The sequence below is a fragment of the Ictidomys tridecemlineatus genome, chromosome 12 (genome assembly GCF_052094955.1).
Source record: "Ictidomys tridecemlineatus isolate mIctTri1 chromosome 12, mIctTri1.hap1, whole genome shotgun sequence".
Classification (NCBI taxonomy): domain Eukaryota; kingdom Metazoa; phylum Chordata; class Mammalia; order Rodentia; family Sciuridae; genus Ictidomys; species Ictidomys tridecemlineatus.
The window spans coordinates 38658172-38684431 of NC_135488.1; the positions used below are offsets into that span (position 1 = coordinate 38658172).

The 26260-nt window shown below is 45.6% G+C and overlaps 1 protein-coding gene across 4 annotated transcripts in view; it reads right to left on the reverse strand.

The window, feature by feature from the left end:
• The window catches only part of Aff3 (ALF transcription elongation factor 3), a 493397-nt gene that overhangs the window by 40578 nt on the left and 426559 nt on the right, over window positions 1–26260 (reverse strand). For all 4 annotated transcript variants that reach the window (XM_078028559.1, XM_078028556.1, XM_078028558.1 and 1 more), the window contains 2 exons: window positions 8181–8367; window positions 341–1441 (listed from right to left, as the gene is read on the reverse strand). In XM_078028559.1, coding sequence (XP_077884685.1) covers window positions 341–1441; window positions 8181–8367 — 1288 coding nt within the window. The remainder of the gene's footprint in view (window positions 1–340; window positions 1442–8180; window positions 8368–26260) is intronic.

The following is a 26260-nucleotide window of genomic DNA, read 5'->3' on the forward strand; positions in this document are numbered from 1 at the left end:
CACACTTTCAACTTTCACACGTGCCCAGCTTGGGTCTCTCTGAACACACTAGTACCTGGGTATCACCATTGCCACACGCCTTGGGACAGGGCTTAATTATCCACAACGATAAAATGGGAACAGTAACAATACTTGCCGCACTGGACAGTCCTAAGGATTTAACTGGGATTATAGATGTTAAGTACTTAACTCATTTGGCATAAAGTACTATATAATTGTTAAGGAAATGGAGAACTCCTGCTGCCACCTACCATCCCAGCCAGCAGCCCACCTGTGCTCTACCCCTTGCCCACAGATTAAAGTCCCCTCCCTTCCAGACACCCCTCTCTCCCAGGACTACCTTGCGTTTCCTCTTGGATTTTGGCAAAGTCTTCTCGGTGGGCGTGTCCAGAGCGTGGCTGGGCGGAGCGCTTTCCGCGTCCTTGGCCGCAGGAGCGCTCAAGACTCCGGGCTCCTGGGGCAGGTGTTCTGGGATGCGGGACAGGAGGGTCAGGTCAATTTTGACCCAGAGCGACCTGACCTCATCACTGTCCTTCAAGGGGGAGAGAAGTTCGTTCCTGCCGAAGGGGACCAGGGTGTAGAACTGCTCCTCCAGCTCCTTGGCGATGTCACTGGTGGTCCTGGCGTTGATGGAGCCCACGGCCGCGCGGGGGCCGGGGCCGCTGCTGACGCTGTTGGCGGCCTCCTTGAGTCTCTGGTCGCTCCCAGAGGAGGCGGCGGCCACGGCCTGGCCTTTGGACGGAGGGTACTCCTCCTGCTCCGACTCCAGGTCCGAGTCCGAGGAGGACGACGAAGACGACGACTCTGTCTCGATAAATTCCTTGGATTTGGGGACGATCCGGCTCAGGCCCCGCGTGCGCCGCTTCTCGCAGGTCGCCGAGGAGCGCAGCTCCTTGCGGTGGCCGGTTCTGCTGTTGCCGCAGGGCCGGCTTTTGGCGGGCTCCGGGGGCACCACCACGCTGGCCCCCAGCGCGTCGGCCGCCGCGGGCTCCTCGGGCCGGTGGCCGTTGGCGCCGTCCCCGGCTGAGGTCCTCTCGGTGCGCCTGGTGGCCTTCTTGCCCGCTGACCTCCGGGCCGGCGCGGGGGCGCTCTCGGCGGGGGCGCAGGGCACCGCGGGCGGCGGGGCGGCGGCGCTCACGGCCACGGCCACGGCCGCGGGCGGGGACTTCTGCTTCACCCCTTTGCTGCCCGGGGCCTTGTTGGCGGTCCTCGGCCTCTGCTCCTCCTTGCAGGCACCCTTGAGCTCCTTGTCCCGCAGGCTGGTTGGGCAGACGTCGGGAAGCTTCCCGCAGTCCTGCACTTCATCCTTCACCGGGGTGTAGTACTGATTGCTCTCGGGCCCGTGGTGGTTTTCATTTTGGATCAGAATAGGAGGCTTGTGGGGATTAACTTTGTTGAGCCATTTGTCCAGCTGCCACTTGTTAGAGGATGCCGGTTCAGCCTGAAAGAGAAAACCCGCGACAAACAAAACACCTTTTATTACAGCTTCCTTGAAAAAGGGCCGGCCTGTTTTTTTTACCTTGACTGTACTCCTCTGGGTGCATAGGCAAAAAAATGAGCGGGCTGCCAGCAAACGGGAGATGCAAGCCAGGGCTACTGCGGCAGCCCCTTGGCCCTCAGGGTGCCTGGATGGTGGTGCCGCTCTGGCTGGTCCTAAGCAATTAAATATCAGCACGGCCCATTGGAGTCTACTTGAAAAAATAGGGGCTAGCACTGTGCCTTGATGGAAACCATTCCAATCACTTCCAAGCATTTAAAAAGAATACACACACACGTATATTTGAGATTCCTTGAAATTTAAGTGGGGAATAATAATTCAGAGACCCTGGGCATTAAAGCACCCATTTTTAGTGAGACCAAACCTTGGGAAAAATCAAGGTACCTATATAGGAGCCCAAAGAGTTAGTTAGCATATAATTTTTGTAAAAGGCAAATCGAGGGCATAGTTAATTCGCTGTAGAAACATTAACTTTGGGAAGGTGGCCCATTTAGCAGGAGAGAACTCTCCTGTTCCAGAGGGATGTTAAAAGGCATTAGGAAACAAAATCTTAAAGGAGTAAATGATGATTCCAAATAAAATGAAGACTATTAGTAGATAACAGGTGTACTGAGAGGGGTAGAACTTGAGCCAGAGTATTTTCAGATGGTGACTAGAGGTGAAATGGGGAAAATGTTTTGAGGGTCAAGGTGCAGTATTTTTCCTTCCATATGGCCTCCTCACCCCTGAGTCTGCTGCATCTTTTGTTTAAGGGTGAGCAGAGATACCATTCTAGAACAAGAAGTTATTGCTCAATATTCTCCCCACTCCGCCAGGGCTGGGGATTGAACTCAGGGCCTCCTGCATACTTGGCAAGCACTCTACCACTGAGATATAGCGTCCTCTAGTTTTATATTTTAAATTTGATCAGGTAAAGTCTAGAGTTAGGATCCATTGTAGGAGAAAAATTTGCTTTTAACATGATAAATTTCAAAAAATTCCTTTGATTTATGAAAATCAGCTGTTTTCAACAATGAGGTCTGTATTAAGAACAGCACTTGGGCTGGGGATGTGGCTCAAGTGGTAACGTGCTCGCCTGGCAGGCGTGCGGCCGGGGTTCGATCCTCAGCACCACATACAAAGATGTTGTGTCCGCCGAAAACTTAAAAAATAAATATTAAAACTCTCTCTCTCTAAAAAAAAAAAAAAAAAAGGAACAGCACTTGAGGCTCTGGGTATGGTCACAAATCTGATATGGGTGAGACAACAGGGTCCTAGCTGAGTCTGGAAGAATTGGGGGGGGGGCTGCTCAGGAATGGGCCAGAGGGGCATGGGACCAGGAGGACTGGCCACACAGTGTGGAGATTGGCCAACCAAAGCAGTGGCAGGGACTGTGGATATCCTGCTCCCAACATATGAGACTGATTACATTCCAGGGAAAACCAGCACAGGGTGTCCAGTGACTTGAAGGAGCAAGAAAAATCCAGTAGAGGCCAGAGTAGGGGCTGCGAGGGTGGAACATGGGCATCTTTGCTTATTTTCATGTCTCCCAAAGAAACGGGGCTCCAGAGCAAGGGGCGAAAGAACAAAGATGTACTACTGGTTGAGCTCCCCACATCCAAAATGCTTGGGATCAGATGCATTTTGGATTTCGGGTTTGGGAATATTTGCATACCCATGATGTGATAAGTTTAGGGATGGAGCCATTCCCAAACACAACATTCATTTATATTTTATAGCACCTTGTGCACACAACCTGAAGGTAATTTCATATAATATTTTTAATAATGATGTATGTGGAACAAAGTATCAGAATTTTCCACTGTGGCCTCAGGTCAGTTCTCAAAATGTTTTGGGTTTTGGAACATTTCAGATTTCAGACTGGAGGGGCTCAACCTGCAAAAAAAGTTGCACCTCTGAGCTGTTATGTTTCAGTTCTCATTTTGGCTTCTCCTCTAGAGAAAGGCAAGGAGGGACCCCTGAAGAGCACACTGGAAGCTGTAATGGGAAGACTCCCTCCTGGAGTCAGAGGAAGCAGGACAGGGGGAGGCCCAATGGCTTTTTGGCCCAGGAGCACCCTCACCTTCCCTGAGCACAGAAGGCCCAGAAGCTAATTGGGTGGCAAAAATTCATGGCTTCTAATCTCATCTCCCCACCCCCATTTTTCCCATTATGTGACCACCGGGGAGTCAATCCCTTTTAAAGCTGTGCCTCAGCTTCCCCACACAAATGGGCCTAGTGTATGGGCTGCAGCCACCCTTGCAGAAGGGTGCAGGTACTGGGGGAGGGCTCACATGCATGGGGCAGAGCATGGCACCCATGCTGCCCTCCCAGTGAACACTGTTGTCTCCCACTCCGAACCTTCCACAGCTCACATCTCTTACGTAAGCACATGGGAGTCTTGAGCGCAGAGTGAGAGGCACGCTGAAACATTCTAGCAGCAGTCTGAACAGGGAAGGGCAGAATTTAATACTTTTCGCATGGGCCCCCTGCCTGATGTGTTTGAGGGTCATTTTTTCTGCACTTCACAGACAAATAAGTCAGTCCGAAGTACCATTTTCAATACACCACTAAATCACGCTCCCTTTCTCCAGGATCTATGATGACCTCCTATTGCCACTCAAACAAAAGCCACGTTCCCCTGGCTGTCATCCAAAGAATATCATCCTGCGATCAGCTTTCATTGCTGGAGCACCTACCAGATGCCTGCCACTTTACACGTATTATCTAATTTAATCTTCACAGATAAGAAACAGTATCTCCCTTAATTTGTAGATGAGGCTCAGAAAGGTTAAGTGACATGTCCGAAGCTGCACAACTCCCAGGCTTCACCAAGACTGAACTTGTACTTGCCTAGGTGTAAAGACCAGATTCTCTGCATGGTTGCTTCACTAAACTCTCCCACTACTCTCTGGTGTGTGTGTGTGGGGTCATTCCTTTGAGAAATGTCAGTCCTCAACCTACAACAATAGCATTCGATCTGATTTTTGGAGCAAACACCACTAACTCTCCAAACAATGCCTGCTGCCCTCCATCTACTCAATAGCACAGGCTTTTGATGTTCATATCTGTTCCATGTGTACATGCCTTGAGTCTTTAACAATGTCCAACACTTCTTTCTGGCCAGGACAGGCCCCTTGCAGTATCCACAGAAGGCCCGGAAGAGAGATCACTATGACTGCTCCCAGTGAGTGAGCAGTCAATCAAAATGTACCATTTGTTCCTGACAAACACCTCACAGATCAGGCAGGAGAGAAATGCCCTACATTCTGGGGAGGAGGTGATTGTGGCCAAGGAAGGTGAAATATCAGAGAGTTAAGTGGCAAAACAGAGGGAAAATCCAGGACCTCAGATTAGTGCACCAGGCATGCAGGCTGTGGGCCACCTCTTGAGCGCCATCCGGGGTTTCTGCCTGATGTTTCTATTTGCTTTCTGGCTTGGTGTGCTAGAGGTCAGCCGCAACTCTCTTCCCTGGTTATTTTTCTGACTTATGCAGGAGCTCCCCACCACGTATCTGCTCCTCTGTGTCCTTCCTAGCACTTACTACTGTGGACCTTAGCAGCTTCTGATGAGCAAGAGCCTTGTTGAACAAACCAGCAATTACACTGATTCTTAAGAATGATCTGGAGCCTGGCCCAGTGGCGCACACTGTAATCCCAGTGGCTTGGGAGGCTGAGGCAGGAAGATGAAGTGTTCAAAGCCAGTCTCAGCAAAAGGGAGGCATTAACCAAGTCAGTGAGACCCTGTTTCTTAATAAAATGCAAAATAGGGCTGGGATGTGGCTCAGTGGGTGAGTGCCCCTGAGTTCAATCCCTGGTACCCTCCCCTTAAAAAATAAAAAGAATGATCTGGGGCAGCATCTTCCAAAATATGCTTTTAGTTTATATATTTCATGAAGAAAGGCTGCCATGCTGGGTCCATTTGGGAAAAGCCACATTGAAAACTTGTGTTTCCATGAGCAATTTTTAGGGCAGGGTGATGCCCTAAAGTGCATAGGTGTAAAGAAATGGGATCGGCTTACTTTATCCCAGAACTCACAATGACCTGACCAAGCTTGATCCCCCACCCCCATGTGCAGGCGTCAACGTGCCAGACCAGTGAGCTTCTTCCTGGCACAGGAGGGCACGTGATCCAGGAAAACTCCTGAGATAAAACCCATGGGAAAGAAATGGGGCTGAGAACGACTGAGCACAGGTCAGGCCCTGCAGAGGGCATGCGCAGCCATGGAGATGTTTACAGTGGCCCTTCCAGGGCAGCCTGCAAAGGAGGCCTTACATGATAGGGATTCACATAACAGGAAGTGCTGTTCAGCAATCAGGGCCATAAAGAACAGTTTGCGTGAAATTCAGTGGAGCACAGCGGGGTTTCCCAGCTCTGGCACATTGAGAGGGAGGACAAGGTGCCTTGAAAACTCAGAAGTGCCTCTTTCTACTCCTGGGTCAGGATGGCATGGAGGGGAAGGGAGGGCCAGAGCGTCTCACTGCAAGGCAGCACCATCCCGTCTGTGCAGTGGAATGTGAGGTGTACAGCAACCAGGAGCCCCAGTGATGTGTGGAAGTTCAGGAAACAGGCCTCGATGCTTGTGAGGCTATGGGGGTCAGCTCCCTAAGAGAGAAGCAGGGAGGCTTGGAAGGAGGAGCAGGATCTTGCTACTTCCCATGACAGCGATTTTCAGCCTGCAAACCCACTTCCCTCCTACAGGGGATGTGTCTGCATTAACCTTGGGAAAGATGTCAGAGAACCTTACTTGGACTCCAATAAATACATCCCTTTCCAGTAGGAAGGAATGACGTCTAGTGTGGCTAACACACCGTTTGCCACTTCTGCATTCCCTGCACCTGGAGGAGCAAGGAAGCATCCTTGGGGAGCTCAGATTTCTAGAAGACTGGCTCCCTCTCCTTCACCAGGGCCTCTGAGACCTGCCATGAGAAGGGCAGCAGTTCTCCTTTCACCATCCAAGAGGTCAAGGCCACGTAATGATCTCAGTGACTTTTAGCAAGACTCTGCTTAAATTTACTTCACAAATGTACTGCTCTTGGCAAGGTTTCAGCAGATTCAGTAACTCTGGGATTCACATCTCAGTGTGTAAACAAGACTCGGCACTCGCTCACTCGTGTATTCAACCTGCAGTCACAAAGAAGAGCCCCGACAGGGAGGTCTTCCCTTCATGGACAAGACCCCTTATTATCCAACCCAGGGCCCTCACGCCTGGCTTTTGAGCTGTCCCTGGGAGTCGTTTCTTATAATTTGATGTTCTGGAATTTCTCAACCAACTGTAGCACAAAGCAGATTTAATAAAGCCTGCTTCATTCCTCTACTTGATTCTATTTAACTACTCTATTTTTTTTTTTTTCTGTTTCGAATGATCCCTGTTAGGATGTTAGATCTGTGAAGACAGGGCATTTTCTGATATGACTGCTGTATTCCAGAGTTGAGCCCAATGTGTACGGCTCTTTAAATATTGGTTGAACAAACACAGAGTGAGTGAATGAATGAAACTGTGAGGGAGGAATGATAACGTTAGTCTCTCGACTAAAAAGCCAGGGTTAAAATAAGCTATAAGGCACTCACAGGGTAATGCCACTAAGGGCCTTTACCTTATGTGGGTGGGTAGGTGGGCAGATAGAGAAATAGGCACATCAAGGAGATCATGTGCTGGAGAGGGGCCTTATTTCAAACGAGTGGAGAGTTTGTCATAGAGCAGAAAGATGCTGAGGAGGAAAGGGGGACTGTGGAGAGACAGGAGGAAAGTCCAGAGGCACTGTAAGAGTCCCTCTGTGGAAGTGCCTTTCCCGGGGGGCACAGGTACAGAAGCAGCAAGAGGGCTGCTGCCCTCCCAGGGCCCTGGGCTTGCGTTAGTGGCTTTGCTTTGTCGTCAGAGCCTATTTAGGAATCTGGCCCCCTCAAATGACACAGAGGGTGGTCAGTAAAAAATCAAACCCGCAATCCACAGTGATGTCACCTGTTTATTCACTCGGGAAGAAGCTGTCTCTTATTCCTTCTTTAGAAAACAAAACCTACACTCATGGCTCCCAGACTTGAGAAGTTTTCTCTGGGCCCTCACCCAAGAATCTCTGGGCTCTGAATTACTATTTAATTTCCCCCCTTTCCACTTTAAAGTAGAAACAGCAATGGTTTTTATTAGGACCTTATAATGTTTTTTATACGAGGCACCTAAATCTTCCCCCACGGATACTGGTCATGGTTGTAAAAGGTTTCATTATTATTTGTAGGTTGATGCTAATTTTCCCTTTTATATTTTCACAAAGAAAACACAGTTAAGGTTTTATTAATATTTATAGCCCTTGTTCTTCTGATCCATGACAAACTGCAAAGAAGGTAAGACTCTGAGCATGCCTGATCCATAAACTCTCTGTCCCTGTGATTTACTGGAGGTCCCGCTTCCCAGGTGGCGAACTTTCCTGTCTGGTGATTGCCTCAGCTGACCCCGAGGGAGACCCCCATCCATAGGTTATTTCCTGTTGGTGATGTTTACAACATACTTGGAAATTTCTGGAAGTCAAACAGAGAGTTTTGGACAGTGAAAGATGATGCTTTGAACTTCAAAGGAAGTGGTGTCATTAGGAGAGTGGGAGGAGGGGGCGGGGTGGGGACAATGAGGAGCCCCGGCCTTCCTGGCTCCGGGTGGTGCCGGTTGGGGGCGGGGCAGGGAGGTGGCTGCAGTGGTGGCGGCGCCGCTTACCTCGGGGCTGGAGAAGTGCGGGGGCTTGCCGCCCTCTCCCTCGCTGGAGCTGCTCTCGGTCTCCGAGTCGGATCCCGAGCTGCTCTCGGAGTCGCTGGAGGAGCTGCTGCTGCTGCTGCTGCTTCCGCTGCTGCTGCCCTTGCTGGAAGGCACGGAGGTTCTGCAGTTGGTCTGCTGGACCACGGCGCTGCCAGCCCAGCAGGCCCCCAGGGAAGGAAAGGGAAGGAAAGCCAAGTGAGCAAACAGGAAAAGGCCAGCAGGCTGCCACCCCGCCGAGGGGGACAGGAGGCGCGGTGCAGGGGCCGCCCACAGGACCTGCCCTCCAGGGCAGCGGGAGGGCTGCTCCAGACCAGACCGCGGAATTGCCCAGGAGGGAAACTGTGCCTGCCCCTCGGTGGCTGGGCCCTGGTTATAAGTGTAGCCACTTCAGAAGGGAAGGTGGCCTAACATCGGGGTTTGCACGTCGCTGCAGTTCTGGGAATGGCTGTCCACATGCACCCCTGAATCCGATCAGGTGCAGGCAAGAAAGTCCAAAAAGCTGGAAATACGGTTTGCAAAGTATGCAAAAAGAACTGCTTTATTTTTCCCCAGAGGAAAGACGGCAAGAATTCGGACTGGAAGCAAGGGCACAATGTTCTGCTCCCAGCTCTCATGGCCTGCTGCTGGAAAGTTCCAGAGATTTTAGAATTAAACATCTTGCTTCACTCTTTTTTTCTGCCCTCAGTGTTGGGTACTGCTGTGGGCAGGGGGCTGGCACAGTGTAGAAGAAGGTCCTGCATGGACACACTTGTATCTACCCAGACTTTAAAATTCCACCCCACAGTGGGTCATTGAAACAGCATTTCAAACTTACACTGGGTGCATATCTCCATGATGAAATTTGCTCAAAGTCCTTACCGACTCACAGACAAGAGGTCAAAATCAGTCAACACCTTACAATGGTAATAAAGGAATTGCAAAAACTAAAATGGCACATGTCCACCCAAAGAGCATTCAAATCTAAGAAAATTTCAGTACTTACATAATATTCAACATCTTCCACCTTCTTTTATTAACTGAACTGAAACACACCTGAATGTGTTCTTTCGATGTTAAGCTCTAAACCCAGAAAATGTGGGTCACTTTTTTCATGCTGAGTCAGCAAAAAAAAATCTGCCTTCTGCTTCCCACTGTGACCACTGCATCCTTAGGGCAGGATGTAGTGAGGTGGGGGTGGAGGGGGGGGCAGTTCATGAGGGTTTAAAGCTTCAAGTGCAAAGCAGCCTGGAGAACGGAAAGGGCCCTTCTCACCCATCCCTTAAATCTCTGACAGATGCTCAGCCCAAGGACAGACTCTCATAAATCCTGGGTGTGGGGTTGGGGAGGTGGAGGTGGGCAATCCTCACTGGAGCCTTTTCTTCTCTATATAAACCACCAGACAAGAAATGATCTCGTAGGAAAGCTGATAATACAAGCAGCTTTTTGAACTGCAGGGTTAGGGGAAAACCTTGGAGATGTTCGTTTCTTCCCACTAATATCAGAGACCATACCCACTGTCTCCCAAATTCTTGATCAGACCCTAGGCTCATGCCCTGCTTGAGTGGCAGGGACTTCTTTACCAGCCTACTGTTTGTGTCTGATATTGCGGGAGGAATCCAGGATCTTGAGGCAGAGGAGGGAAGGGGGTAGTTCGTACTCAAGGGATTGCACCGTTTCTTCCTTTTTTTTTATATGAATGAAAAATCTATCTTCCTGTTGGCTGAGTGAATGGAGATGGCTACTATCAATGGAATTAGACACAAAACAAAACACTGGATTCTGGCCAAACGTGAACATCTGGGATCCTCATTAATGGCTTATTGGTAGGCCCACAAAACACTGAGAGGAAAACATAAAAATACCAAGAAAAAGCAAAATAACACATGGCCCAAAGACTTCCTGGTGAAAAGGATGGTGGGGACAAATATGGGAGGAAGCGATTTGTCTCCCTGCCACGCTCTGGGATGACATCTGCTGAAGACCAGGACATTAAGAGGAACAAAGAACGTTTTGGTTGGTTTTTATAAATGATGCTCAATGGCCTTGATCTGTAGGTTCTACCTGCTTGGATTCACACAGCAAGAAAACTTGTGAAGCTCGCTGTGGTGTGCCTGGGCTTTGTGTGCACCAGAGGTGCCACGTGCAGGGGTTCCTTGTGGCTTCCACCATGGAGCGAATGGGTGTCTAGTGAAAAGCAGCCTTTTAATTTCTGGGAGAATATCCATAAAAACAGCTACCACGTTCATGGTTGCTGTCCTTAGGAATCAGACACACCAGCCCGAGGAGACAGAATCTCCCATCTGAGTTAGATTGGCAGAAAAGCTTTATACTCCTTGTTTTTCTTCCTTAAATTAGGAAACTGACTGAAAATGACAGTTTTACCGGCATAGCTATTATTTGTTTTTAAAACAACAGAATGAGCCAAGAATTCAGATTTTCCCTCATGCTTTGATTCGAAGGGTTGAGAGGCTCACGATGCCTCTGGGATCAGGATTGAATAGAGTCAGTCCCTGATTTATGATGAGTGCTTCACAAAAAGATTTTCCAACTTTACTGTGGTGCAAAAGCAATATACATTCGTTCAAAACTGGCTGTAGGATTCTGTATGTGGGAAGAACCCTGCTGGCCAGTCCAGAGATCAGGAGATCCACCCCTCTATCCCCATGTCCACAAAGGCAACTCTGCTAGCTCCTCGGGGACAGCTGGTCATCCTGGCCACAGCATCATGCCTGCTGTTGCCCTGAGTGCACGCAGCTGCTTGCTCTCTGCTCGGGCAGCTGCGGCAGTGAGGCAGGAGAAGGACGAGGAGGCCAGGATGGTCGTCCCTGCAGGTTAGAACTAAAACGAGGCTTTGTGTGTTGAGAATGACAAACTAAAAATGCTAGCCTGCCAACTGGCTGTCATGCTTACAAACTGGAGACACTTCAAAAAAAAGGAGCAGAACGTCTCCTGAGACGATGACACAGCCTGGTTGACACGAGGACACCACTTTGAATGATTTTTAGGATACTTCCCGCCAACCTCCTGGACCAAGTGCCTGAACATGGTGCCACGGGCTCTGGAGACATTGGAGAATGTCCCCGAGGTCACAGAATAAAAGTCTTTGTGTCACCAAAGCTTAGCACAGTGCTTGTCCTGTGATAGACAGTCACATGTGATTACTGATTGAAAAAACAAAGAGAGAAAAAAAAAAATCTACCACGGAGCTAGTGAGTCTTTAAAAAGGAGCCCTCGCCTTTCAAAAAGGCACCTCTTACACTCTTTCAGTTTGAACACTTTTTTTTTCCCTTTCAGAGAATATATTTTTTAAATGAACTCTAAATTTCATCTGCTATAATTTAAGCGTGGCTCCATGGAGGACGGTTTGTTTCCTTTATGCATTTTTATTTCATGGACTGTTCTCTGCTGGCTTTGTGAGTGGCCAGGGCTGAAGTATACCTTTGAGACGGGTCCAGCTTTTCTTCTCTGCCATGTGCTTGTCATTTTTCTTCCTTTGGCTGCAATAACGCGTTCTTCTCAGAATCTGGCCTGGGCTCGGATTTCTCTTACAGACCATAAAAGAAAAGATCTGGAACCAAAATGACAAATCCTGGGACTCACAGGGGAGGGTGCGCCCGTTTGCCAGACGTACTGTGGGGCCTTTGGATCCGTATCCACAAGCTTTTGACTGACAAGTGACTTAGGGAGGCGCTCTCTACCTAATCCAGCATGTGGATGGCCGAGCTGCCCAGCTTAGCACCTGCGTTCCACAGACTCCATTGAAGAGTAAGATTCAGCTCCTTCTCACTGTAAGGACTCAACGAATGCTCGATTTACAAACCATCATCAGCTCCCTGGCCACAGTGCCCCGTTTCTACTGATATCAGGTGATCTCAGACCTTGACTGTAGTGAGAGAAGTAAAAATGATAAAAGTTGGCTTGAGGAGGTTCGCTGTGGATAGATTATCTTCCATAAAGCAAAACTGATAGTTGGTTCTGAATCCAAGCCTTTGTCCCAGAGTGGCAGCCTGGGTGGGCTGGAGCGCACAGTGAATTTGGGCTACCGCTGGGTGGATCCTGCCATGCTGGGCCGGGGGGGGGGGGGGGCTGTGGCCCAGAGCTAGGGTCCAGGTGAGCCAGGGTGAGCCTGATCAATGATGAGAAGACACAAGTGGGGGCAAACCTGAATGGAGATGGCAGGAAAATTACTTGAGGGCTAACGATAGCATTCATACTATCCAAGGTCTGATCAGCATAAAGTTGGACCAATAGTGTTGGCACTTTTCCAAAACCTGATTAGTCTCAATCTGGACCAGTAGTGTTGACCCGGTAGTTATATAAACTCCTAGACGAGCACAACCAAGAGGCAACCTTCTGCTGGGTCCCCTCTCATCCTGCAGGATTTTGTGTCTGTTCTTGGCTCTGCTGCAGCACTGGAGGGCATGGCCACCATTGAGAGCTGCAATATGCTACTCCATGGTAGTGAGGAGAATCAGGTTTTGTAGGCTGTGACCCCCAGAGCGGACACGGGCAGGCATTCCCTGCCTTGACTGGCTGCTCACCCTGACACAGGCTTTCTTGACTGGAAAGGCCTGCAACTTACGCAGACGCCATCTGCCATCAGATGCAGAGAAACTTTGTTTCAGTTCTATATGCATGTGCTGCATGTTCTGCTGTCACTCCAGGACCAATGTCTCCATAAACGTGGCTTCTGAAGCTCTTCACGGTCTGGTTTCAATCAGCTCTCCAGCTTCACCCCTATGGGTCCTTCCTGACTCTTGGTCATAATATATTTTCCATGATATTGACAGCTTACCTCTTTTAGAACTGGGGGGCTTCATACATGCTATTTTTTTGTGTTAGAAAGTCCTTTTTCCCTTTCTTCTTTTGGCTATTGTTACCTCCTACATTTTCTCCAGGAACAAAGTGCAATGATAATATATTCTTTTTTTTTTTTTAAAATGGGAGATCTTTCCATATTCTTTTTTTTTTAATCTTTATTTTATTTTTTTTTAATGTGGTGCTGAGGATTGAACCCAGTGCCTCACGCATGCCAGGCGAGCGCGCTACCACTTGAGCCACATCCTGAGCCCATGATAATATACTCTGTTAAATGTTTTCAAATCCCCATTTTTTTCCCTTTGAGTTCCTCTAGCACATTTCTCATTTTGTTAGGATAGCCCAGAAGGAGAGGAATCATCTGATCTGTCCATGCAATGTATCTCCAGCTAGTAGAGAGTTTGGTTTAAATAGATTCTCAATAAATGTTGATTGAAATAACATGACTCTTAAGATAGCATGTAAATCAATAGATTTTGGTATATATACTATGAAGGGGCCCCAAAGAATTCATATATACACACATGTATTTTTTTTTCTGTTGTTGTAGGTATGTATAGGATTTCATAAAACAGCAGCTAACTTTAGAAAGCTCCCACCTTTACAACAGGTTGAGAATGGAACACCTCCTGGGGCCAGGCAAGTTACAGAAATGAACGAGGGGTCCAGATATCAAAAATATAAATGGTTAATTAACATTTGATGATGATAAACGACAGTGGGTCTTTAGCTGCCCAGTGGGGACACTGCTGAACTGGAGGGTCCTTTTGTGTCTAACACTTCTCCATGCCTGTATCAGTTGGCCATGTGAGAATGAGCTCAATTTTATAAAATATTTTGATTTTCCAGATAAGGTCCCAAATTACAATGTGTGCTCATCAGCTTTCTGTCACTGTGACAAAAAACCAGAGGTAATCAACTTAAGGGGTAAAGGACTTATTTTGGCTCATGGTTTCAGCCTGTGGTCAGTTGTCCTTGCTGTGGCAGAGGACATGGTCGTCAGAGCATGGGACAGAAGAGGTGTGCTCACCTTGTAGTCCTATGTTTTCCTGGGGGATTTGTGTCATTTAGAAATATGTAATGTCCTGCTCAGTCCCCGGCAATTTTCTCTGCTCCTAAATTGACTTTATCTGATACTAATTTGGTCATTCCTTTTTTTTCTTTTTTCTTTTTTTTTACTTTGATGTTTCTTTTAAATTTTTTTAAAAATTTAACTGATACATAGAACTTGTACATATCGATGGGGTACCATGTGATGTTTCTATATATGTATCTGTTGTGTAATGTTCCAATCAGGGTGAACATACCTGTATCCTCAAACAATTATCATTTCCTTACGGTGAAAACATTTAAAGTTCTTTCCAATGGCTTTAATGAAACATTGAGTACATGTCTTCATGCATGGTCATCCCATGGCATAACAGCACGCCAGAACTTTTACCTTTTACCTCTAATTTGTTACCCATTGTTCAACCTTTCCCCATTCTCGTTCCTGCGATGCCCCCAGCTTCTGGTAATCATTAGACCCTGAACTTCTATGAGATTACTTTCTTATATTCCATGGTTGAGATTGTGCACTGTCTTTCTGTACCTGGCTTATTTCACTGACTACAATAGCTCCCAGTTACATCATGCTTTCTTCTGACTAATGTTTTTATTGTATTTCTTTTCTGTCCATTTGCTTTCAGCCTACCTGAAAATTGTTATATATGAATTGATCATATATAGGCAACATAGAGTTGGATCACATGTTGTTCATCTCCTTTGCCAAAATATCTTTTAATTAACAAATTTAGGCCTTTTACATTTAATGTAACTACTGATACATTCAGAACATAAGTATGACATTTAATTAATTAATTTTGAGACTTGGGGCTCACCATCTTCCCCAGGCTGGCCTTGAACCTGTGATCTATTTGTCTCAGTCTCCCAAATAGCCGGGATTATGGGTGTGTGCCACAACACCAGGTTGACAGTTTATTTTTTGCTTATCTCTTTAATCCTTCTCTTTTGTTTTTTTTCTTCCTTCCCGTTGCTTGAACATATTTTAGAATTCTATTTTGAGTCTACTCTCAGTGTTTTTGAATTTATCTCTCTGCATAGATTTTTAGCTTTTCTTCAGATGTTACAATTTATCCCAATAGAGTGGGATTTCCATTCTACTAATTTGGGTGGAGTACAGAAAACTTACTTCCCTAATCATCTTACGTATTTCTTCCACATCTAGAACCCAGGACCTCACACATGGTGGGCCGCTGCTCCAGCCCAGAGCTACAACCCCAGCCCCACGGCTTTGTATTGGCTTTTATTTTCAGAAGTTTGACCGCGATCAATCTTGGTGTGGATCTCTCCAGATGTACCTTGTTTGGGGTTCATCTAGCTTTTTGTGAATCTAGACCTTCATGTGTTTGAAAACTTCGGCAAGTTTTTCACTCAGGGTCCCACTGGAAACTTTCTGAATGATTTTTTGCAGCCCCACGCTCTTTCTCCTCTGCTTCTGAGACTCGGATCACACAGACATCAGGTCTGTCATCCTGCAGGTCCCTGAGGCTCTGTCCTCTCCCCTTCCTCCCTCCCCTTGTCTATTTTTTTCTCTGAGGTTCATTTGGGCCACGTCTATTGAGTCTTAACTCTGTCTCCTCATTCTGCTGTTGAACTCATCCACTGAAGCTTTAAAATTTCAGTGACTGGATTTTTTAGTTCTAAAATGGCTCTTCTTGATACCATCTACTGCTTCACTGAGACTGTTTTTCCTTTGTTTTATGCGCATTCTTGATGGCTTACTGGAGCATTCCAGGGTGACTGCTTCAAACGCCACGTCAGGTAATTCTAACATCTGTGTCTTTCCAGTGTTGGCATCATCGACTGCTGTCCTTTCTCATTCAAATTGAGATTTTCCGGGTTCTTGGTAGGATGAGTGACTTCTGTTGTATTTAGAACATTTTGGGGGGATTACAAGACTTTGAACTTAAAAAACGGAGACTGTTGCCTGTTTTATTAGGCTCCCACTGGTACCATGCCGGCAGCAGGTGGTAGTGGTGGGGTGTCTCCTCACAACTGTGCAGAGGTGGGAGTCTGGACCCCACTTGGCCTTTGCTGATGGGCCGGGGCCTCTCCATTTTTCTGTGGTGTTTTTCTGGAATGGAGTATAATTACTTAAAGTTCTTTTTTAATTTTCCTGCTAAGATAACTGATTTCCCAGTCCTTTGGCTAGAGAAAGCTGGATTTGGTTGCCAGATCTCTGGCTTACCTCGCATCTACTTGAAGCTCTTTGAGGCAAACAGAAAAACCTAGAAACTCGCTACACGTTTTTCCTCCGGCCTAAAGTCCCGAACTGCCTGTCACCTCTCCACTTTTCTGTACTCTCGTGCTTGTTTGACACGTAATGGCCACAGATTGTAGCTGTCCTCAGTAAGGGGAACAGAGAGAAGCACATCTCCAATTCGTTCCAGAACAGGAACCACCCACTTGGCACTTAGCAAGGGGAAAGAAATCTGCCAATCATTCCAGCCTCCAGCTCTGGTGGACTCTATCACAACGGATGAGGGAAACCACGACCCAAGCCTCTGCTGCCGCGCCTATTTTATCACAGGGTCAAAGTCAGCGTTCATTCATTCATTTAAAAACTGCTTACGACAGGAAGCAAGCTCAGATTTTAAAAGGGTGCGTATCAAGGCTGAGAAGGACACGCCACTAAGGATGCATGTAGCTTGATGAGCAAAACCACTCAGAGGAAATGAGGTTGCACGACTTTTAAGGATGGAAAAGTGGAGGCGTTAAATGTTATGTTCAGAGTGAAAAATTATCCCAGCATGCTTGTGAGGAAACGAGCTTTCCCGGATGTCAGCTAGCTGCAAACAGAGGAATCTGTCGGGAATTCCCAAGTCTTGAGGACGCTTGTTCCCTGGGAGAGGATAGGACTTTGCTGACTCTGGGTTTTGCTTGGGATTGGGTTGGAGGCCCCCACAGGCACCTGTGCTGGTACACCTGTCTTTGCCTCAGCTGTGTGTCTATGTCCCTTGCTAAATAAGTTGACCTGATCTGAACGCACAGGGTATGTGTGAGTGGGGTCTTTACAAAGCAGAATGATTGCAATTATGTAAAAATATATGCATGAAGAAAAAAAAAAGACGCTGGAATGCTATACACCCTCATTTGTCTACTGTGAGTTTTTTTTATATATCTTTATTTTTTATTTTTATGTGGTGTTGAGGATAGAACCCAGTGCCCCGCGCATGCCAGGCAAGTGTGCTACCGCTTGAGCCACATCCCCAGCCCAACTGTGGATATTTTGGGTGATGGAATTATGAGAATTAAATAGTTTTTAGATTTCTGTGTTTTTGTTGCTTTCACTAATAGGGTATATGGTCCCCTCTCCAAGTCCACTTGATTTTGGAAGCTGACTCTACCACTGTCTTATCAAATTTAGCTTGCTAGTATTTTCTTAAGGAGTTTGGGATGGTCTTGATATATACTTACATATTTTACTTTTTGGAGAGGTTTGGTTTTTTTTTTTTTTTTGGTACCAGAGATTGAACTCTAGGGCACTTAACCACTGAGCCACATCCCCAGCCCTTTTCTATATTTTCTTTAGAAATAGAGTGTCTCACTGACTTTCTTAGGTCCTTGCTAAGTTGCTGAGGCTGACTTTGAACTCATGATCCTCCTGCCTTAGCCTCCCAAGCTGCTGGGATTACAGGTACGTGTCACTGGCAGACAGGGCTTTTTGACAGGTTTTGTATCATGGTGCTTTGAGCTTAAAAGAACACACTGGATAGTGTTTTACCTTTTCATGGTATTCTGGAAAAGTTTGGTATAAGAAGTGACTATTTATAGAAAACTTAAAAGAAATTATCACCAGTAAAACCTAATCCTAGAGCCTTTTAGGATGGCAACTCTTTTTACAGTTTATTCATTGGTATTTGTCCATTTTCCAGATTGTTTTGTAATACTTGTACAAACTTCTTGAGTTGAAGACTTGTTTCAGCTACTGTTGTTTCTAACACAAGCACTGGGGCTATCATTTTGCCTCTGAATATAGCGATGCCTGCAGCTCATCATCCTTATTAGGCTGAGTTTTTATTTCCTTTATTTTCTACCCAGGTGGTGGTTGTAATTTTCAAACCCTTCTCTGTTCAAATAGGGATTTAGATTGCCTTTCACTAGAAGATGACATTACACTGAGGTTCAAAAATAAACAGAAAGGGATATGGCTTAGCATCTGTGAAAGTTTCAGAAGTCAGTGGCTCCATCCTGTAGGGGGCCTCGGCACTCCTAGAAGGTGTCATGGGAAAGGCCAGGGGGCCAGGCAGGTGGTGCAGTAATATGGGAGGTCCAACAGGTTGGACCTAAGGGATGTCTCTTTTCCCTGCTGATGCCATCACAGTATCTGGAATTCTTTCTGTTACAAACTGGAGTCCAGAGGTCCTCCTGCTCAGCCCACTGGACCATTTATGTCGTCCTATCAGGGAATGAGGAGTTCATGTCCAAATTACAATAAGCACTTTGGGATGTGGCCCAACCGAGGAGAAAGTTGTCTCACAAATTCAGGAAAAATGCAAGACTGTGCATGCATTGGCTCCCCTCACATCTCTGGGCTTTTTGATACTTTTCCTGTTTCTAATACAGTATTAATAATCAAGGACTATCAGAGAAGAGTCTTCATCTCAGAACCAAAATCTCCGAATGGGCTGGAGCCCTCTGGTCCTGCCTTCAGATGGACGTCTTGGGGGCTGGGGGTTCTGTAAATATTACTGGGGGAGTAGCAGAGGAAGCTCCACGGCTGTTTGTGTCACAGACATGATGTAAGCTGGGAGAGGTGATGGGCGAGGGCCGTGGAGGATGCTGGGCCTGTCCCCCTGCAGTCTGCAATTCAGAAAGCCCTCCGTTGGTTTGGCCAGGTCACCTCTGCCCAGCACAGCCAGGAAAGGCCAACCTGTGGCTGAGTTCCCCTCTTGTCCTGGGCACCTTCTGAGCATCCGTCTTTTGGTGACACAAAGTGCCTCCCTGGTAGGTGGTGCCATGGATGACACTGAGATGAAAAGCCCTTTTTGGCCCAGAGAGCCCCCCAGAGTGGGAAACCCAATAGCCTTCTCCTGGTAGTGGGGACAGGAGCTGTGGAGCCATCTGGGCCCATTTGTCAGAAATCTGGAGAGTTCTGCTAGGACAGCACCTCCCCTGGCCGAGGGAGCTGAGAACACTGGTGGAGGTGACGCCACCGGGTTGGAGCGTGGGGAGCCAGGGTGCTGGGATGGAGGGCCCTGGCCTCCAGAGGCTGGGCTGGCTGGTGGGAGGCAGGAAGACCACCCATGGCCACGGTGTGCTCACACTCTAGCTGCCCACCACGGCTGGGTGCTCTCATGAACCACCTGAGCAGTGCTTCATTTGATGTACTCATGGGACACACGCAGGCCTCTGACTTCCTCCCCATGCCTGTCCCTCACTTTACAGCTGCAATGTGGAACGTCCCTGCTTGACTGCTTTTCAGCTGTGTGGTCTACAACCAAAGACTGAGGTCCGGGGCCCCTGTGATGGGCTTCTCTCTAAACTCTGCTCAGCACCGAGACCCCCAGCTCTTCTCTTAGGGGAGAAATCACATCTGCAAGACCTCCTGCACACCACCAGTCCTGTGCTTCAGTACAAAGGTCCTCAGGAAAGAGCTTCTACAGGGAGGACCCCCTCTTGTGCCCTGAAGCAACCAGAGTGTTTTAAAGCCATGATCCATTTGATACGCTGCCACTCATGACTTATTTATTGAGTTCTTAGACTTATTTATGTGCATTTTCTGTTCCTGAGATAGAAACTACTGCTCTCATGGGAACTCTATAATCCATATGGTAGTAAAAACTTACCCAGGCTCCTCGACTATATATTTTTTGATAGTACTCAAATATTCATTCAGTATCTTAATATTTTTATTAATTTTTAATTTGTTTTGATTAGTTATGCATGACAGAATAATGCATTTATGCACTTTGATATATCATACATAGATGGAATATAATTTCTCATTTTTCTGAGTGTACACGTTACAGGATATTGGTCATGTAGTCACATATATACATACAGTAATAATGTCTGTTTCATTCTACTTCTTCCCTATCCCCACATCCCTTCCCTCCCCTCCCATCACTTCCCTCTACCTAATCTAAGGTAACGCTATTCTTCCCAAGTGCCCCCCACCTTATTGTGAATTAGCATCAGCATATTAGAGAAAACATTCGGCCTTTGGTTTTGTGGGATTGGCTTTTTTCACTTAGCATGATCTTCTCCAACTGCATTCATTTAATGATGAATGCCATAATTTCACTCTTCCTAAAAGCTGAATAATATTCCATTGAGTATATATACCATATTTGCTTTATCCATTCATCTACTGAGGAATATCTAGGTTGGTTTTATAGTTTAGCTCTTGTGAATTGAGCTGCTATAAACATTGACATGGCTGCATTACTGTAGTAGGATGATTTTAAGTCCTTTGGGGATAAACCAAGGAGTGGGATAGCTGGGTCAAATGGTGGTTCCATTTCGAGTTTTCTGAGGAATCTCCATACTGCTTTCCATAGTGGTTGCACCAATTTGCAGTCCCACCAGCAATGTCTGAGTGTACCTTTTTCCCCACATCCTCGCCAACATTTATTGTTGCCTATATTCTTGATGATTGCCATTCTGACAGGATTGAGATGAAATCTTAGAGTAGTTTTGATTTGCATTTCTCTAATGATGTTAAACACTTTTTCATATATTTGTTGATCGATTGTATTTCTTCTGTGAAGTGTCTGTTCAGTTCCTTAGCCCATTTATTGATTGGGTTATTTGTTTTTTGGGGGTTAAGTTTTTTGAGTTCTTTATATATCTTAGAGATTAATGCTTTATCAGAGGTGCATGTGGTAAAGATATTCTCCCAATCTATAGGCTCTCTCTTCATGCTTAGATGCAGCTTTTTAATTTTAACCCATACCATTTATTGATTCTTGATTTTTACTTCTTGTGCTTTAGGAGTCTTGTTAAGAAAGTTAGATCCTAGGCCAACACAGTGAAGATTGGAACAAACCCTTTTCAATTTCAAGAGTCAAACAGACCACAATATAATAATACTGGGTGACTTGAACACACCTCTCTCACTACTGGACAGATCTTCCAAATAAAAACTACATAAGGAAACTATAGAACTAAATAATAAAATCAATAATTTAGACTTAACAGACATATAGAGAATATTTCAACCATCAACAAGCAAATATACTTTCTTCTCAGCAGCACATTGCTCCTTCTCTAAAATAGACCATATCTTATGCCACAAAACAACTCTTAGAAATACAAAAACCAGAGATAATACCCAGCATTCTATCAGACCACAATGGAATGAAATTAGAAATCAAAATAAAATAAAAAATACAAGCTACTGCAACAAATGGAGACTAAATAATACACTATTGAATGATGAATGGATAGTAGAAGAAATCAAGGATGAAATAAAAAAATTCTTAGAGGTAAATGTGAACACTGATACAACATATCAAGATCTCTGAGACACTATGAAGGCAGTACTAAGAGGAAAGTTTATTTCATTGAGTGCATTCATTAAAAGAATAAAAAAATCAACAAATAAATGACCTAACACTACATCCTAAAGCCCTAAAAAAAGAAGAACAAATCAACACCAAAATCAGTAGAAGACAAGAATAATTAAAATCAGAGCTGAAATCAATGAAATCGAAACAAAAGAAACAATTGAAAAAATTGACAAAAAAGTTGGTTCTTTGAAAAAATAAAATAGGTAAACCCATGGCCATGCTAACTAAGAGAAAAAGGAAGAAAACTCAAATTACTAAAAAACAAGATGAAGAAGGAAATATCAAAATGGACACATCTGAAATACAGAAGATAATTAGAAACTATTTTGAAAATTTATACTCCAATAAAATAGAAAATATTAAAGACATCAACAGATTTATAGAGACATATGACCTAATCAAACTGAATGGGAGGTCTTACATAATTTAAACAGATCAATTCCAAGTAATAAAATAGAAAACACCATCAAAAGCCTACCAACCAAGAAAAGCCCAGGACCCAATTATTCTCAGCTGAGTTCTACAAGACTCTCAAAAAAGAATCAACACCAAAACTCCTTAAAGTATCCCTTGAAATAGAAAAGGAGGGAACTTTTCCCCTTCCAAACTCTTTCTATGAAGTTAATATCATCCTGATACCAAAACCAGACAAAGACACATCAAGGAAAGAAAACTTCAGACCAATATCCCTAGACACAAAATTCTCAATAAATTCTGGCAAATTGCATGCAAACACATATTAAAAAGATAGTGCCCCATGGCCAAGTGGGGTTCATTCCAGGGATCCAGAGTTGGTTCAATGTATAGTAATCAATAAGTGTAATTCATCATATTAATAGATTTAAAACCAAGAATCATATGATCAACTCAACTGATACAGAAAGAGCATTTGACAAAATACAGCACACCTTCATGTTCAAAACACCAGAAAAACCAGGGATAGTAGGAACATACTTCAATATTATAAAAGCTATATACGCTAAACCCAAGACCAGCATCATTCTAAATGGAGAAAAATTGAAAGCATTCCTTCTAAAAACTGGAACAAGTATGTCCTCTTTCACCACTTCTATTCAACATCATCCTTGAAACTCTAGCCAGAGCAATTAGACAAAAAAAAAAAAAAAAAAAAAAAGAAAGAAAGAAAGAAAGAAATTAAAGGGATACAAATAAGTAAAGAAGAACTCAAACTATCACTATTTGCTGATGGCATGATTCTATACCTAGAAGATCCAAAAAATTCCACCAGAAAACTTCTAGAACTAATAAATGAATTCAGCAAAGTAGCAGGATATAAAATCAACACCCATAAATCAAATGCATTCCTATACATCAGCAATGAATCCACTGAAAGAGAAATTAGGAAAATAGAAAGATCTCCCATACTCCTGAATAGGCAGAATTAATATTGTCAAAATGGCCACACTACCAAAAATGTTATACAGATTTAATTCGATTCCTCTTAAAATCCCAATGACATTCTTCATAGAAATAGAAAAAGCAATCATGAAATTTATTTGGAAAAATAAAAGACCCAGAAAAGCTAAAGCAATCCTTAGCAAGATAAGTGAAGCAGGATGCATTACAATACCAGACCTTAAACTATACTACAGAGCTATAGTAACAAAAATGGCATGCTACTGGCCCTAACATAGACTTGTAGACCAATGGTACAGAATAGAGGACACAAATAAACCCACATAAATACGGTTATCTCATACTAGACAAAGATGCCAAAATCATTCACTGGAGAGAAGATAGCTTATTCAACAAATGGTGCTGGCAAAACTGAAACTCCATATGTAGCAAAATGATATTAAACCTCTGTCTCTCACCCCGCACAAAAATCAACTCAAAGTGGATCAAAGACTTAGGCACCAGAACAGAGGTCCTTGACTACATTTTACAAAACAGCTTCATTGAGATGTAACTCACAGACCACACCATCTGCCCATTATGTTTTCTTGTGTCATTTGTCCTTTGATGACCTTTAACAGCAATGGATGCTTAAATTTATACGGTTCTTTAAATTTTTTTTCAAAGCATTTTCAAACTCCTTCCATTAATTTCACAAGAAGCTTATGAAGGAGGAAGTGCAGGTCCAGTTATGTCTGCCTCACAGACGGCAGAGCAGAGTGGTCCCACGGCCTACTCGGGGCTGCACACCGCGTCCTGGGCTCCTGAAGCTAACCCGTGTTCTCGGAGGGGTGACACTTTTGTTATGGTTTAGATATGAGGGGTCTCCAGAAAGCTCACGTGTGAGACAATGCGTGACTGTTCACAGGTGAAATGGGTCGAGTACGAGAGGAGTCACCGAATCAGTAAGTCAACTCACTGATATGGACTGGACCAGGGGGTAACTGGGGTGTGCCTTTGGGGATCTATTTGACCTTGGTGAGCAAAGCTCTCTCTGCTTCCTGGTGGCCATGTCCTGAGCTGCTCTCCTCTGCCAGGCCCTTCCTCCTTCATGTTCAGTCTCACCTCAGGCTCAGAGCTATGGAGTTAGCCAGCCATGGACTGAACCTCCGAAACCGCGAGCCAAAATAAACTTCCTCCTCTAAGCTGTGCTTGTCAGGTCTTATAGCCACAGCTGACTAAAGCACTTTTCAACAAGTGGGGTAAATTGTCAGTTTTTCTGGCCCTTAGAGAATTTTACCATATAAGGCAGGATGGTGCATAAAGTTTAGGATCGGATAGATCTGAATGGACATTTTGCCTCCTCTGCAGGCTGGCTGTGTGGCCTTGGGGAAGTTAGTTTATCTCTCTGAGCCTTGGTTGCCTCCTTGGCATAAAGGGCTAATAGAAAAATGTTGACTTCTGGTGTTGCTCAGCGAGCTGATCAAGAAAATATTCTTAATGTTCTTAGCCAAGGCCTACCACGCACGTAGCAAGTGCTCAGTAAAAGTAGTTGATATTATTCTTTATTTTAAAATAATTGTACTATTTCTTCCAACATGGTAGCCTAGCCGCGTAGGAATTCCTCAGGTTTACCTGGATTCTTTTTATTTTTTTTAATTTATTTTTATTGGGTTGGTGCTGGGGATGGAACCCCGGGCTCTGCTGCTCACCTGTGTTCCCAACCCCTATTGTCCATCTAATCATTTCGAAGGATTGTAAAATGTTGGCTCAGGAAGGCACCTGAGAGACCAGCTAGCCCAATTTCCCTGGAAAGCTCCGTCCCTTCTGTAAGGTGGACACTGCTGCAGGACAGGAGCATGGGGTGGCTTTCCAGACCACCCAGCAAATGGGCCTTACCACAAACACGACCTCAGAAATCTCGCTGATTTCCACGAACCTGATTGCGTTAGTGCAAAGCTACAGGGATCACTTGGCAGCTCCTAAAACCTTGTCTGGCTCCTGAAAACCCTCCTCCTAACTCCAGCTCGCTCTGAACAAACCAATTCCATCTCTCTCCTGTGTTTAAAGCAAATAAAACGAGCTGCGGAACACGAGCAGCCTGCGGTGTTTAATTTGCATCTCGACTCTGGTGTGATGAGCAAGAGAGGTTTTTATGGAAACCGAATCGCAGCGTCTGAGATGCAGACTTGCGGCCCGAGCAGCTCAAGCTGTGATCTTGTTAGCTGTCATAATCCAGGCAAGGACTCGCAGGGCGGTCCTGCACAGTGTCACCCGGGGCGTTCTGCCGGGAGAGCTGCTCACAGGCCTTTTCAAAGGCTCTGTAACAGGGCACCCCTGATAGATGAGTCTGGGGACAGGAAGAGGAACCGCAGCTCAAATAAGTGAAAACACAGGAAGGACGACGTGCTGTCTCAAAGTCAGAAGGCTCAGGGAGGGACGTTAACGGATGGTCACTCCTTGGAACTGGAGAGGAACCTGCTCACTCAAGGCAGGGTGGGCGGAACAGGGGAGGAAGTGAGAGGTGCCACCAGACAGGCAGTCACAGACGTCTTTCTCATATAGACAGCTCCATTAATGAGACCCTAGACACATGGGACCAGCCAAACCCGTCCCCAGGGTTCCTGTGTGACAGCTTGGTCGCCAGCGTGGCGATGTTGAGAGGAAGATCATTAGAGGTGGGGCTTAGTGGAGGGTGATTGGATCATGAGGGTGCCGTGCTTGGGAGGGACAAATGTCATTCTCGAAGCACTGGGTTAGGTACTGTGGGACTGGGTTGTGACAGAAGACCAAGACTGGCCCCTCTCCAGTCTCTTGTTTCTTTGCTTGCAAAAATTTCTTTCTCTGCTTGGCCATCAAGCAGCCGGGATGCAGCTGGGGAGGGGCACACACCCAAGCTGGCACCATGCTGTTGGACTTTGCAGTCACCAAAAATCATGAGCCAAATCAACCTCTTTTCTTTATAAAGTACCTGGGCTCAGAGATTTTGTTATAGCAACAGACGCAGACTAAGACAATGACCAACAGGGTTGGCTTGACAGACAGGCCATCCCAGTGAAGATTCCAGGAAGGAGTCATTCAGCCCAGGTAGCTGCACACCTGGACTCTAGACCTCGCTTTGCTAATAATTTCACCTCCTCCTCTGTTAAGATGAGTTTGAGTTGGATGATTCCTAAGGTCCCTCTCACATCTAAGATCCTTCAATAAAATCCCCAGTAGATAATTTAAAAAACCAATAAAATGTAATGATCCTTATTTTAGTTACTTATCTCTAGAACTAATACCAGAATTTCTAACTAGAAATCATGTTAT